A 16,051-nucleotide genomic window follows, 5' to 3' on the forward strand; every position below is an offset into this window, starting at 1 on the left:
TTCCAGCCCAAAGGAATTTGGATACCATGGATTGTACCGTTTGATAAAACGATTGTGGGATCTTGATGGGGAGCGCCCTGAATAAGTATAAGAACTTCGGGAATGTCAGCATTTTAAATGCTGCATTTCTGCCTGACCAAGAGAGAAAGTGTTTACCATATTTATTGAGGTCGCTAGTTAATGTGGCAAGAAACGGTGTAAAGTTATATTTGAATAGATCTTTCGTGCTACTAGTTAATTTGGTGCCTAAGTAGTCAATATGATCCTTTTCCCATTGGAAAGGCACTAAGCGTTGGATCTCTTGTTGTAATTTGCTGTTGATTGCCACCCCTAGCATGTGTGACTTAGTATCGTTAACTTTGTAGTATGAGATAGAGTGGAATTCCTGAAGAATTCCCTGAGCCGCTGTTAACAATGTTAAGGGGGATGTCAATGACAGGATAACATCATCCGCGAACAATGAGATCTTATTTGGGATATTATTAATATCCAACCCCCTGATTCCAGGGTGACTTCTAATCCGTTCTGCCAGGGGTTCCATCAGGAGGGCAAACACCAACGGGGAAAGTGGGCATCCCTGCCTGGTCCCATTAGTAATATCAAATTTCAAGGAGAACAGGCCTTCCGTGTAAACATATGCAGATGGTCTAGTGTATAGAGCCATGACCGCGTCCAAAATCCCACCCACCATGCCGAAACGTTGCAGGACCTTGCGTAGATATCCCCAATGTATCCTGTCAAAAGCCTTTTCGGCGTCAAGGGACAGGAATACAGTGGGCCCTAGGCTTACATTTAACCCCTTGATCACCAACAGTATTAACCCTTTCCCTGCCAATGGCATTATTACAGTAATAGTGCATATTTTTAGCACTGATTACTGTAGTAATGTAACTGGTATCCCCAAAAGTGTCAAAAATGTCAGTTATGGGTCCGATCTGCCCGCTGCAATTTCCCAGTCCTGCAAAAAATCGCAGATCGCCGCCATTACTAGTAAAAAAAAAAAAAATTACATAAATCTTCCCTGTAGTTAGTAGACGCAATAACTTTTGTGCAAACCAATCAAAATACGCTTATTGCGATTTTTTTTTACCAAAAATATGTAGCAGAAAACAAATTGGCCTAAAATGTAAAAAAAAATAGATTTTTAAATTTCGTTTTTTGAGAATGTCATATAAAATGTGAAAAATATTTTTTTTTTTCAAAATTGTCGCTATTTTTTTGTTTATAGCGCAAAAAAAAAAAATTGCACAGGTGATCAAATACCACCAAAAGAAAGCTCTATTAGTGGGAAAAAGGACGTAAATTTAGTTTGAGTACAGCGTCACACGACCGCGCAATTGTCCGTTAAAGTAACGCAGTGCCAAATCACAAAATAGGGCCTGGTCATTAAGGGGGCAAATCCTTCCGGGGCTAAAGTGGTCAATAAACTGTAGCTCCCTAGTGCCGGCAGTACTCATGCAGCCCAAGACCATGACACTCCCACCACCATGCTTGACTGTAGGCAAGACAAACTTGTCTTTGTATTCCTCAACTGGTAGCCGCCACACACGCTTGACACCATGTGAACCAAATAAGTTTATCATGGTCCCATCAGACCACAGGGCATGCTTCCAGTAATCCATGTCCTTAGTCTGCTTGTCTTCAGCAAACTGTTTACATGCTTTCTTATGCATCATCTTCAGAAGAGGCTTCCTTCTAGGAAGGCAGCCATGCAGACCAATTTGAAGCAATGTGTGGCGTATGGTCTGAGCACTGATAAGCTGACCCCCCACCCCTTCAACCTCTGCAGCAATGCTGGAAGCACTCATATGTCTATTTCCCAAAGACAATCTCTGGATATGACGCTGAGCATGTGCACTCAACTTCTTTGGGCGACCATGGCAAGGCCTGTTCTGAGTGGAACCTGTCCTGTTAAACTGCTGTATGGTCTTGGCCACTGTACTGCAGATCAGTTTTAGGGTCTTGGTAATCTTCTTATAGCCTAGGCCATATTTTTGTAGAGCAACTATTTTTTTTTTAGATCCTCAGAGAGTTCTTTGCCATGAGGTGCCATGCTGAACCTCCAGTGACCAGTAGGAGAGAGTGGGAGTGATAACACCAAATTTAACACACTTGCTCCCCATTCACACCTGAGACCTTGTAACATTAACAAGTCACATGACACCGGGAAGGAAAAATGGCTAATTGGGCCCAATTTGGACATTTTCCCTTAGGGGTGTACTCCCTTTTGTTGCCAGCGGGTTAAACATTAATGGCTGCGTGTTGAGTTATTTTGAGGGGACAGCAAATTTACACTGTTATACAGGCTGTACACTCACTACTTTACATCATAGCAAAATGTAATTTTTTCAGTGTTGTCACATGAAAAAATATAATAAAATATTTACAAAAAATGTGAGGAGTGTACTCGCTTTTTAAGTCACACAGCTACAATGTCAATATTTAAAAAGTAACTTCACTTTTATTGAGATTAAAGAAAAAAAAAAAAAAAAAAACACAACCCCTTACGGATGATTAATGTACATTGCAGGGATTTTAACAATTTGTTTCATATTCCTGTTTCTGTTAGAAGAAAAACCAATTTGTTTGTTTTTGTCACTGTGCAAAGTGAATCTGAACGAGAGTTCAGACAACTTGCAGTGTGTGCACCCCTTTAGAAGTAATTAACGCTTTTGGACGTTTTCACAAAAATCATTGTTACAGAGGATGCCTACAATCTGACCGATATCCTAATGCAGACTTCCGGGAAAATCAGTGAGCCACTCACACAAGCAGGAAATGACAACTTCCTGCTGCCATATTGCATTGAATTTTACGGAAAATTATAGTTCTGCAGATTGAAATGAAAAGGCAATTATATTAACATTCAATTACAATATGGCTTGTGTAGTGTTTGCAAATGTTGTACATTTGTTTTTATTTGCTATTTTTTTTTCCAGAAAACTAGTAAAACCAGATAAAGTGATACGAAAGCCATTTTTTTGTTTAAAAATAACAAACATGTTATACTTACCTGCTCTGTGTAATGGTTTTGTACAGACAGCCCAGATCCTCCTCTTCTCACGTCCCTCCTCGATGCTCCTGATGAGTGCCCCCACAGCAAGCATCTTGCTAGGGGGGCACCATAGCCAAACCGCTGCTCTGTGTGCCCATTCAGACACGGAGCGGCGGCTTGGCCCCACCCCTTCTATTGGCTCACTGACTTTGATTTACAGCAGCGGGAGCCAATGGCACTCAATGTGTGACTCACCCAATCAGGGGGGAGAGTACCGGACAGCCGAGTCTCTCTGGCAACATCGCTGGATTGAGATGGGGCTCAGGTGAGTATTAGGGAAACTGCTCCACACAGAAGGATTTTTATCTTAATGCAAATAATGCATTAAGATTAAAAAAACATGCTGCCTTTGGAACCACTTTAAGGCAAGGTCTACTTTAAGCAAAATACTTGCACACAATCTCTTCATACCTGCAACTGTAATTCAATGTAAATGTGAAAAGACAAGGTTTTAAAACTTTGTTTTAACTAAAACCAAATATGTGCATTTATGCATTATGCTATCAAAGAAGCACAATATTAATAAAACATTCTGGGTGATCTGTGTACATTGCAAGGATTTTAACAAACTTTGTTTCAGATTACTACCTTTTGTTATCCTGAAGAAATCATTGTTTGTCCTGAGTGGGTCTAATGGGAATGGTTTCATAATTCTCAATCAGCTGTAGCAGCTGCAGGGCACTAATGATGAAATCTGCTGGGCTTGCATCCCTTTAGACCTATTCCTATTGGGAGTATCTCACCCAAAAATTGGATTTTTGTCTTACCGTAAAATCCTCTCTCGTAAAATTCTCTGATGTTCATTGACGGACACAGCGCCAGAATCTTCTTAACCATTGGGTTATGCTGCCCCCTACAGGAGTAGGACACTAGGCAGGAAAAAGCTTTACCACACCTATGGGGCAGTCCCAGGGGATATACTCCCACACTCTGCTATAGGTATTCAGTTTTGTTGCAAGCAGTGTCAGAAGAAAAATACCCTGACTCAATAGAGGGGTGGGTGCTGTGTCCGTCAATGAACATCAGAGAAAAGGATTTTACAGTAAGACAAAAATACAATTTTCTCTTTCGTTCATTGACGGACGCAGCTCCAGAATCTTCTTAACCATTGGGACATCCCAAAGCAGTGTTAAACATGAGGGGTGGGAAAAACACAGAAGAAAAAATTCCCAAAAGGCTAAACCAAGCCAACCGGGAACAACTGGAGTTCGCCTGAATTCAATAACCCTCAAAGAGGGCAAAACCTTGTGGCCCAAAGCAGCACCCGCAGAAGCCAGTACACCCACTTTATAAAAGTTTGTGAAAAGGTGCACAGACGACCAGGTGGCCGCCTTGCAAACCTGTATCACTTGACGTCTGATGGCGGAAAGCCCCAGGCAGTAAGTGCCTGCGTAGAAAGCGCCTTAACAGGGAACAAAGGAATCTGACGCTTGATGGAATAGGCCTGCACAACCGTCTGTCTTGTCCATCTGGATATGGTCGAAGCAGAAGCAGCCAACCCTTTGCAAGGTCCACCTGTAAGGACAAACAGTAAGGCTGATTTCCTAAACGACTTGGTTGCCGCAAGGTACACCCCCCACGCCCGATCCACATCCAGAGAGTGCAAGGCAATCCCCCTAGGATATTTAGACTTAGGACATAGGGAAAGCAACACAAGGTCTTCATTCAGATGGAAACCAGAAACAACCTTAGGAAGGAAAGACTAACAAGGCTGAAGCACCACTTTATCTCTGTGAGCCACCAGGTAAGGTGAATGACAAGACAACTCCACCAGATCTGACACCCTGCGTGCAGAAGTAATAGCCACCAAGAAGGCTACCTTCTGGGGCAATGTAAGCAGAGGAAGCTTGCAAATATTTTTTAAAGGCGGTTACTGGAGAACAGACAGCACCAAAATGAGATCCCACGAAGGCAACTGAGACCGTACTGGGGGAGCCAAATGGCGAATCATGCTCACTAACAGAGCACTCTTAAGTGTGTGGATGCAGACCCAGCAGGGTCACAGCATACTAAGTTCACCCCAAAACATAACAATCAGGGGAGACCGCCGACTCCAATCCCGCAAGGGGACGCCGGCCAAAGGTCCACAAATGGACCACCATTCATGAGACCCGGCAAAAGCCATCCGCAGTGATGCGGATGCACAGGCAGGCAGGGTACTCCCGCTCACACAATAATGGCGGCAAGACTGTCACTAAAAACGAAGCACCCCCATGGCGCCATCCGGTTCAAGGGAGGTGCAAATCTGACTATATGGCCCAGCAGCCATGGCCTAAATTTATGTGGGGGACCAGCCACAAATAGCACAGATCCTCAGTACAGCAGATGCCCAAGGGGGGAGTTGGGGGCTTCAGTTAGACCCACTGAGGCCGCCCCCCAATGGCGGCGACCAACTCGGGCGCATGGCCTAGTAGTAGTAAGCCGCTGCCTAAATTTTGAGCACGCCCCGCCGCCAGGACACGATGCCCCAGCGTATCCAACCAACCAGGGCAGCAGGAGGAGAAGGCGGATGCCCACACAGGAGGCAGTGACTTCAGCCATCCTCACAGGGGCCGCCTCACATAAGTTCCGCCGAATAGGCTGCAAAGGAGCGGCCTAAATTTTAGGCCGGATCCGGCTGTGTGAGGCGCGTACCCACTGATGGTAAAACATCCGCTCTCCCAGCCCAACAACCGCTGCAGGGAGCCCCGAGGACATCCCTGCCCCAGTCACCAACCCCCAGAATGGCAGGGAACCCTGCTCAATGCCCCCTTGTGCCCCAGGAAAAACCCAGTCAGCATCAGCAGCTCGGCCAGCAGCCCAGTCAGCAGCAACTACAGCCAACCACTCATACGAGTATGTGGCAAAGCCAGCTAGCAACCGCACCCGGAGAGGGGGGGGTGTGTGGTGGGGGGGCTGAAAGACCCATAGTGACTGTTTAGAAGGGCTGAGGGGGGAAGGGAGGGGAACCCGGGGGTCTGACAATCCCAGGGAGGGGCGCACAACCATTCCAAAAGACCACCAGTGGGAAGGGGGGACACTGCTTACCACACCATGGAACCAGGTGGGCACCGCTCCGCGCAGACCTTCGCACCATCGGAATGGGGGTGCTGCGGGCCAAAAGGGAAGGTTCAACTCTTGCCAGACATTTATTTAGTGGGTCAGCCCCCGTCCAGTGGGGCTATGTCGTGGCTGACCTAGCGGGGAGCTGAGGCCTGCACACGCTCGCCAGCCGGACTGAGGAGACCTTAAGAATTTAGAATATCCAGTCCATCGCCCATTCCAGCAGTTGACTGTAGTTATCACAGGAACAGCAATTAATAAAAGAGGAATAAAAATCTATTTAAAAAGAGGAAAATGCTAGGACCAGAGATCCCAGCAAGGAACTAGGTCCTTACTACTGACTAGGCAGAAAAAAACTTAATGCCTATAGCAGAGTGTGTCCCCTGGGACTACCCAATAGGTGTGGTAAAGATTTTTCCTGTCTAGTGTCCTACTCCTGTAGGGGGCAGCATAATCCAATGGAATCCAAGAAGATTCTGGAGCTGTGTCCGTCAATGAACGAAAGAGAAATTATATTTTTGTTGCAGGGAATGTCTGAAATCTGATTTGCATCTTAGTGCAGACTTCATGGAAAACCAGTGTGTCAATCACACAAGCAGGAAATTATGTTTCTGGGGGACCTTCTGTACACAGAACACCTCTAGGTAGCCATATTGCATTGCATTATCAGAAAATTACAGCGGCTGCAGATTGAAAAGGAAAGGTATTTTTTATGCGCTATATTATTTTTTCCCCACAAAAGTGGAGTTACCCTTTAAGAAATATTAGGTGTACCTGATCATTCCATTTAAAGTCAGGATTGATGCTCAACCGAACTCTAAGGACTGTGCGAGTAATTGGTTGGATATTGGCTTCCATTGTAATGGCTGGAATTTGATGGACGCACTGTTTCACCTTTAGCCCAATGTTCACATGATGTAACATGTGACCTAAAAGAGGTACATAAGGTTAAAAATATTTGCATAAACATTTGCATATACAGGAACAATAATGCAATCAGACTTGTAAATCAGGTTTTAGATGAACATATTATTACAGCTTGCTGTTTTGCATTGTGTTGTACAAATGAGTGACTTTTTTGACCTGGCATGTTCTAATGTTTTGTAATACTTAACTGGAATTAGCACAGAGCAGTTTTAGTATTTGCAGCTCAGAATAATAAGTGTTAACCCACTTAGGTTAAAATGGCTTTAACTGCATTTTTATGATAAACTACCTTGTATATGCATTCAACTTGTGAAAATGAAAACCATATATAAGTTTACTGATATTTCCACTTTCACCTTTACTGGGTTAGATTGTTTAAAGAAAGGGTAAACTTTTCACAAGTATTCCGTATTCTAACTTACCCCTATAGCCAGTTTAAAAAAAAGTAAATTACAAGGGGTACTTGTTTTTGATAACAAGAACTATTAGACATGGGTCCTCATAGAACTGAAGCAGTGTGTTTACATCATTCTCTTTCTACAGCAGCTGCTCTTGGCCATCAAAAGAAGGAGCATAGGGCGTGGCCTGCAGTAAGACGTGAGTAGCTGGAGCTCCGTCGGCCACATATCCTACTTACCTTATCCTGCTCCCCCACAGCATTCCTTCGCACCCCGCTGTCTTCAAGGGCACTTCAGACCCCCGCTCGACATGTCACCGCCGAAAAAGAACTCGGAAGCCGCTGAAAAATTGGACAAATACCACCACCAAGATAGAGAGGCCTCTTTCCAAGATGGCGCCGACCCCGGCCTGGAGACAGGAGCCGCGGCGGGGGCAGACACAGCGGCGGTGCTAGAGGCCATCTCCACTTGTCAGGCCACGCTGACATCTAAGATAGATGAGGTTGAAGTCGACATGTCCCTGATCCGCCAAGACATGAAAAAGCTGTGTGAGCATGTTACAGAAGCGGAACACAGGATCAGTGGTGTGGAGGACTCCCTGCCCCCCCCCCCCCCCCTGCAGCATTCTACTGACAGGCTTCAACTGCAGGTCACACAAATCCTCCAGAAACAGGACGACATGGAGAATCGCCTGCACCGCTGCAACCTGCGGTTCATAGGCCTTCCTGAGGGGTCTGAGGGAGCGGACCCCTCCACTTATCTCAAACAGCTTCTGACCCAAACATATGGTAGGGACTCATTCTCCCCCACATTTGTGGTGGAGAGGGCCCATCTCTTATCAGGCCGCCTGCCACCACAGGGAGCTCCAACACGCACGTTAATAGCGAAATTCCTGAATTACAGGAACAGGGACACCATACTGCATCTGGAAAGAGAAAAGGGAAATATCCCTATGGGAAAGGGCAGAGTAGCCATCTTTCCAGATTTTTCTGCGGATGTCCAGAGGCAGCGCAAGAGCTTCATGGAGGCCAATTGTAGGCTGCGGATCAAGCACATTAAGTACGCCATGATGTATCCTGCACGTCTTCAAGTGGAGGGAGAAGACCGAGTACATTTTTTTGATGACCCTGAAGCGACTATTACATGGCTTGAAATCCTCGAGACCTGTGGTTGACTTGCCTGCTAGCAGTTCTCTGGTTCCTGCTCTTCCACCTATTACTCCAGGTACCCTCTACAAGATGCTGTCACTGTTGCGCCCATACCTGCTAACATCCCCCTTGTCTGGCATTTTTCCTCCACTCCCTTTACCCTCTCTCCGGAATGGCAGGGTGGAACTGGTCACATCTTGGAGGTGAGCGGCTCCTAGACTTAAAGGTATAACTGTTTGCTCATCATTGAACACTGCATCAGCCTGCTGTGGGGGCACACCATTGCTAGCTCCGACGGAGGGTCCCGGCCCAGCTGTAACCCACCTCACTGCTTGGACTGTGCCCCGAGCTTGGTATGCCGCCCAGCGATTTTTCGCCCCCCCCCCCCGGCACCTGTTTGGATCAGGTGTGTGGTCCCTGTGTTCATTTTTTCCCCCTTTTCCTTTTTTTTCACCTGTGGCCTGCTGCGGTCACCCAAGCCCTAGTCTTCGTTGAGACATTACCATATATGACCGGGTGGGCCTCCCCCCTCCTTTTTTCTTTATACAATACAGGGACCTTTTTTCAGGGTTTTTTGGGACTTTATTCCCACAAGAGGTGCAAGGCGGGGAGGGGGGATGATGTTCTTTTGGACTGTGCAATTTTTTTTTTTATGTGCAAGAATGATATGATAGTATGTATTGCCGCATGGAGAACATGCAGTGCTGATCTTCATACCTCATTTTTTACTGGGCTACGATTTTTTATGCTGATCCTACTGATATGTTGTGGGGCGATACCCGAGACCCTTGTAAAAAAAAAAAAAAAAAAAAAGAAAGAGCATAAGGGAAGAAAACCAACGGTCTTTGCAGTTGGATAAATGAGCAGACCCATCTCTCGTCTTCCTCTTCTAGTGGTGGCTGGGAGATGCAAGAAGAAAAAATTGTGAACATACTGAACCCAGACTGGAGGCCCCCATGTCTGAGATTCATAGTCATCAGAAAAACAGTTACCTCTTGCATCTGACTTTTTAAGCAGGTTGCAGGAAAACAGTAGACTTTTACTTCTGCTTCTGGACTCGGCTTGTCAGGACCTGGATCGCCTGCTGGTTGCACTGCGGTTCACTGGGCAGAGTTTTTACCTGATGCTGGCTGCTGGGATGGTATTTGGGTCCTCCCCTTCTAAGTGCCTCTTATTCCAGTGTTTTGATGTTGCCAAATTATGTTTGCCTAGATTCTTCTCTTGCTACCTGCCCGTACAGGGCAGCAGGTACAAGGCAGCAAGGTACACTTGCTGCCTTGTACCTGCTCCCCCTTGTTCTTGATCCCAGTTTCCATTCCCCTTTCCCATCTACCTGCACCTCCAGTTTTCCCTTCTTTTCGGTGCTACCCATATTGTAAATATTATATATAGTTAGTTAGGCTTCTGTTTGTTATTAGTCAGGTATTCTGTCACTAGGTTTTTGGTTGACTAATTTCACATATTTTTATGTTTGCTTGTGTATGCATGGATTTTGTTTTACTGTATATAAATCTCACTTAAAGAATATACTGTCTGATCTCAGTTTCCTGAGTGTACTAATCTGTGACACTGCATTCTATTTTGTATCTCACGTGGCCAAGCCAATGATATGATTCCTCAAACAAACATTACAGCCTTAACATTTTTTAAAAAAACCCATACCATATTTTTTCTGAAAGGGCATAGCTATGTTCATTAAAACAAATTTTCAGCAAAATACAATATTAGTATTATGAGATTCATGATGACTATCTCCTCGCTCACTGTTCTAATACTTTAAAGAACTCCAGGAATTAAGTCTGTATTAAAATTGTGCTGGCTCACAATGGATTCAGTCCAACGAGGTCTATTCCGCCTTGAGGACTTATCTGTTTTATTTACAATTTACACCTTTACTGAGCACTGGGAGTTCAGCTATGCCTATACTCCAAGCACTTTGACAGGAAAGGTGCGGCTGCTGTGTGACTGCCTGCCCATCCCCTTAGCTGTTCACTGAAAGAATAACGGAATTTTTGTAAAATCTTACCTGTAAAATTCCTTTCTCTGAGTCCTCCGACAGTCGCCGCCATCTTCATATTCGTCACAATGGGGTATTAGACTTTGCTCCGTAGGAGTAGCTAGGCAACAGAATATGTCAATATTAAAGCTTTTAACATATCCCCACCCCAGGGGGTGGTCCCCTCAGTCTATACCCTCCTGCTTCCTGTTTCCTGCTTCAGTTTCAGTGGAATAGCAGTAGAGTACCTAAACCCCAAAAGAGGGGCGGGGGCGGCGACTGTCGGAGGACTCAGAGAAAGGAATTTTACAGGTAAGATTTTACAAAAATTCAGTTTTCTCTTACGTCCTCCGACAGTTGCCGCCATCTTCATATTCGTCACAATGGGGACGTCCCAAAGCAGTGCAAACATGAGGGGTGGGAAACGCAGCCGCGCCTAAAGGCAATGCAGTCTCCACATCAAGAAAGTAACCTTACCAAAGGAAGGAAACCAGCTGGGCAACACGAGAAAAAATTTGCTCAACGGGAGCAAGAACCCAGGAAAAAAACAAATAACCCAGGGATACAAAGAAATCCCAAACAGCCCAAAGGACCAAAAACCAGGGACCCTAAGGGACCGCCGCACTATGCGGCCAAAGGAAGCATCTGCCGATGCTTGAACATCCACTCAGTGGAACAGAGTGAAGGTGTGCACGGTCGACCAAGTTGCCGCCCTACACACCTGGGCCACAGAAGCCCCATGACGATAGGCCCAAGACGTACTCAGAGATCTGGTAGAGTGCGCCCTCACAGGCATAAGGGAAACTTTTCCCCGCAAAGCATAGGCCTGTTCAACGGCCTGTCTGAACCAATTGGCGAAGGCAGAAGCCGACGCCGCCACGCCCTTCCGAGGACCCCCGGAAGGACAAACAAAGAATCCGACTTGTGAAAAGATTCAGACGAATTTAGGTAAACCCTAATCGCCATGAACAGCATCCAAGGAGTGCAACACCACCTCCTCCGAATGTTTAGACTTCGCGCAAGGCGAGGGCAAGACAATGTCCTCATTGAGGTGAAATTCCGAAACCCTCTTCGGAAAAAAAGAAGGGTTAGGTCGCAAGACCACCTTAACCAAGTGATTGACCAGATACGGACAATGGCAGGACAGGCTGCAAGCTCCGACACTCTGCGAGCCGAATTGATCGCCACCAAAAAAGGTGACCTTCTAGGACAACATAGACAACGAGATCTACACGATCCGTTCAAAAAAGAACCATGTTGTAACACGGACAGAACTTAGATTCCAGTCCCAAGGAGGCAGAGACACCCTCCTAGGAGGGACCAGATGCCCCCGAACAAAAGTGCCAATCAAGGAGATAGATGCCATAGGACGTTGAAAAAAGAACGGCCATCGCAGACACCTGACCCTTGATCATAGCCAGCGCCAAACGCTGTCAACACCCTTTCGAAGGAAGGACAACACCCCAGACACCGACCACGGGCGAGGTGAAGACCCCCTGAACTCACACCAGGCAAAATAGGCCTCCGAAATACGGTAAAAGACCTACCCCGAGGAAAAATTCCTCGCGTCGATCAAAGTGTGAATGACCTCAGGGGAGAGACCCCTATCCCTCAGGGCCTCGGTTTCAACAGCCAGGCCGGCAAAGCCAGCGACTGCAAGGCAGGATGAAATATCAGCCCTTGAGACCGGAGATCTTCCCGAAGAGGCAGACGCCACGGGGCGTCGACCGCCAAATGCACGAGGTCTGCATACCAGGACCGGCGAGGCCAGTCCGATGTCACAAGAATCACTGTGTTTTGGTTCCGAGACCAACCTGCGAAGGAACCTGGGCAGCAATTGAAACGGTGAAAACGCATACATCAGTCGGTACTGATGCCACGGAGCTACCAACGCGTCTGACGCGTCTGCCCGAGGATCGCGTGGCCTTGCCACGAACCTGTACACCTTGCTGTACAGACGAGACGCGAACAGGTCCACCTCCGGAAGACCCCACGTCGCGCACAACATCTGGAGAACACCCGGACAGAGGGGCCATTCCCCCTGGTCCAGGGACTGGCGGCATCAGATAATCCGCCCGCCAGTTCTCCAACCCCTGGAATGTGAACCGCCGATATCACAGGGACATGCGTCTCGGCCCAAGACAGAATGTCGGCCACTTCCCGAGCCACCCGGGCCCTCTTGGTGTCCCCTTGGCGAATGACGTAAGCCACCGCCTTGGCAATGTCCGTCTGCACCCGAACCGGACAGCCCTGCAGCCTGTCCGGCCAACGTTGAAGGCAGAGAATCATCGTACGCAATTCCAGAATGCTGACCGGAAGGGAGGATTCCCCCTCCGACCAAGTTCCCTGGGCGGACAGAACGCCCAGAACACCACCCCAGCCCGACAGGCTGGCATCCGTGGTGACCACCGTCTATGAGAGAGGACGAAAAGACTTGCCCCCTGACACCGGCGGGGACAGGAGCCACCAAAGAAGAACCCTTCTGGTGCGATGGCCCAACGAAATCTGGATCCAGAGATCGCGGTCGCCCGTCCCACCTGGACAGGATCTCTGCTTGGAGACCCCGCGTGTGAAACTGGGCGAAGGGAATCGCCTCGAAAGCCGAGACCATCAATCCCAGACATCTCATGCACGTCCGAGTGGACGAGGACGGAGCGTCCCTGAGGGACCTGACTTCCTCCCTGAAGAGTCCCGAGTTTGTCGTCCGGTAGGAAGACCTTTGCCTGGACAGAGTCCAGAACCATTCCCAGGTAAGGGAGACGAACCGATGGGCACAGTGCTGACTTTGGAAAAGTTATCGTCCAACCAAACTCCTGCAGAGACTGCATCGTAACGGACAGAGCCTTCTCCAGACCCTGGCTGGTCGCAGACCGAACCAGAATATCGTCCAGATACCCTAGGACAGAGACGCCCTGGGCTCTCAACAAAGCCAAAACCGGTGCCCGCACCTTGGTGAACACCCGTGGAGCCGAGGCGAGACCAAAGGGCAACGCCACAAATTGGTAGTGATCCTCCGCTATGGCGAATCGAAGGTACCTCTGGTGACCCTCGAAATTCGGGATGTGAAGATACGCATACTACAAGTCGATGGAAGCCATGAACTCCCCCGGAACCAGGGCAGCCACCACCGACCGCAGAGATTCCATGCGGAACTTGCGCACCCGCACAAAGCGGTTCAGCGCCTTTAAGTCCAGAATCGGACGTACCTTGCCCTCCTTCCCGGGCACGGTGAACAGATCGGAATAGAACCCCCGAAACCTGTCCCGATGAGGCACCGGGACCACCACTCCCTGAGCCCTCAGGTCCTGCACCGCTAGATGCAGATCCCGCAAACGCTCCGGGGACAGTAGAAGATTTGAGGGAAAAAATCTGCGCTCCGGCCTATAGAGAAACTCGATCTCGTAGCCAGATCGAACGATTTCCTGAACCCACCTATCCCGAACCCGGGACAGCCATGGCTGAAGGAAACCGAGCAAGCGTCCCCCCCACCCCAGAGTCGGGTGAGGGCGCCCCTTCAGGCCGCACTGTTGTGGGCCGCTGAACCGGACTGGCCGGACATTTGCTTACCAGTCCACGGCTTCTTACCAGGAGCCGTCTTAGCCTAGTGGGATTAGGGTAAGAGCGTGCTCTTACCACCCGTGATCCCCCTAATTAACGTATCTAGGGACTCACCAAAAAAGGCGAGAACCATCATAGGGCAGATTAGCCAAGGTCTTACGCGAAGATTGGTCCACCGACCAACACTTCAACCAAACCAAAACGGCGAGACAATACCGCCACACCATGTACACGTGCAGCCAACGGAACCATATCCAGGTCCGCATCACACAAATACATGACACCCTGGTGGATTTGATCCACCATATCCAAGTCGCCTGGAGGGCAGAATCAGCCACCAGGACGCGATTAAGCACCTGCGTCCAGCTCGCGACAGCCTGGGCCGCCATAAGTGAAGCAAATAAAGCTTTCAGCATAAAACCCATAATAGAATAGGCATGACGGGCAAGGGACTCCGTCCGTTTGTCCGTGGCATCCCGGAACACCGGGATATCCTCAGCAGGAATCGCAGTGGGCTTATTCAGAACCGCTATCGCGTGATCCACCGGAGGTGGGACACACCAACGCTCATCAGTAGCGGGCGTAAAAGGATAGCGCAGCTTAAACCTACTTGGTATAGCAAAAGGATTGCGTATATTACGCCAATGTTCCTTTACAGCGCATTGAAAATTACCAGTGCAGGGAAATACCTGCGATGTTTTGCGAGTTTTCTGCGTCCCATAAGCCGCCAAGGCAGCAGGAGGACAAGGTTCATCCTGTAAACGCAGTGTTTGCTTGATAGAAGCAACCAATTCATCCATGAGTGCAAGCTCTTCAGACGAGCCAGGGGGAGAAATATCAACCCCCTCAACCTCAGCCTCCATTTCTGACCCTACAAGGTCCAGGGGGGAACGGGACCCCGACAAGGAGACCCCAGCAACAGCAACAGCAGCCCCATCACCAACACCCTCTAAATTTAGAGGAAATTGAAAACTCTGGGCCTTTTTGAGGATTGAGCAGCCATCAGCAATTGCACCTGAGTCGCAAGGCTAGCCACAATCGCAGCCAAATCCCCCCCCCCGAGGGGGAAAACCGCAGTCCCCTGGCTTCCCACCAATGTGACAGGAAATTTGCTTTCCTGAGAATCCATGCCCCAAAATGAGTAAAATAAAATGGGTGACCGCCCCTTTAAATAAGGCGCTGCGAACGTAGCCCACCGCCACACAAGCACACCCACACCAGGGACCCCCACAGGGAGAAGTTATACTCAGGCAAGGATACAGAGAATAGAGGGAAAAAACCTGGAGAGACCGCTGCTGCTGCTGGCCAGATCGGTGCTCCTGTAGAAAAGGAATTGCTGATATTCAGGGCGCTCCATTAAAGCCTATGGGAGGCTACAAGAAAATGGCCGCCATGCATGTGTACCATGCGGCCGGAGCGAGTACAGCCAAAATGGCGCCGTTTGGCGCCGAAACCGCCGCTCCCCCACCTCATGAAGGTGGAATAAAAATACACCACATAGTTATAAAGAACATGGTGGACCGCCACAGCGGCGCTGTAATGTGCCCCAAACATGATAGCATCAAGTTCCACAGCACACAGCCGTTCACACACTCAGACTGACACAGAAGTGCAGCACAGCCCCCCCTCCTTGCAGCCCACAGCATGCAGTGTGAGAGATAGGGAAACATCAATAGTGTGAACACAGGGCAAGGTAACACAGTCCCAGACTGACACCCCCCAGACAGACAGGTCCCCACATGAATACACTTACCTCTTACATGGCGTGGGGGACCCGCACAGGCGAACAAGCCGCTGTACATGAGACAGGGAGAGTCGCATCCAGGACGCAGCAGAAGGTGGGTTGAGAAACCGCACAGCGTCCAGTGAGGTAGCCACCTCACCCTAGCATCCCTGCACGGAACAGGGATGGGTCGTTCAGAAAACT

The 16,051-nt window shown here is 48.5% G+C and overlaps 1 protein-coding gene across 1 annotated transcript in view; it reads right to left on the reverse strand.

Annotated features, from left to right (window-relative positions):
* ASCC3 (activating signal cointegrator 1 complex subunit 3) overlaps nt 1-16,051 on the reverse strand; it is a 1,118,804-nt gene that overhangs the window by 236,078 nt on the left and 866,675 nt on the right. The window contains exon 21 of the mRNA XM_082251201.1: nt 6,872-7,026. Within this exon, the coding sequence (XP_082107327.1) occupies nt 6,872-7,026 (155 nt within the window). The remainder of the gene's footprint in view (nt 1-6,871; nt 7,027-16,051) is intronic.

The sequence above is a fragment of the Pelophylax lessonae genome, assembly GCF_965119305.1.
Source record: "Pelophylax lessonae genome assembly, chromosome: 3".
Lineage (NCBI taxonomy): Eukaryota > Metazoa > Chordata > Amphibia > Anura > Ranidae > Pelophylax > Pelophylax lessonae.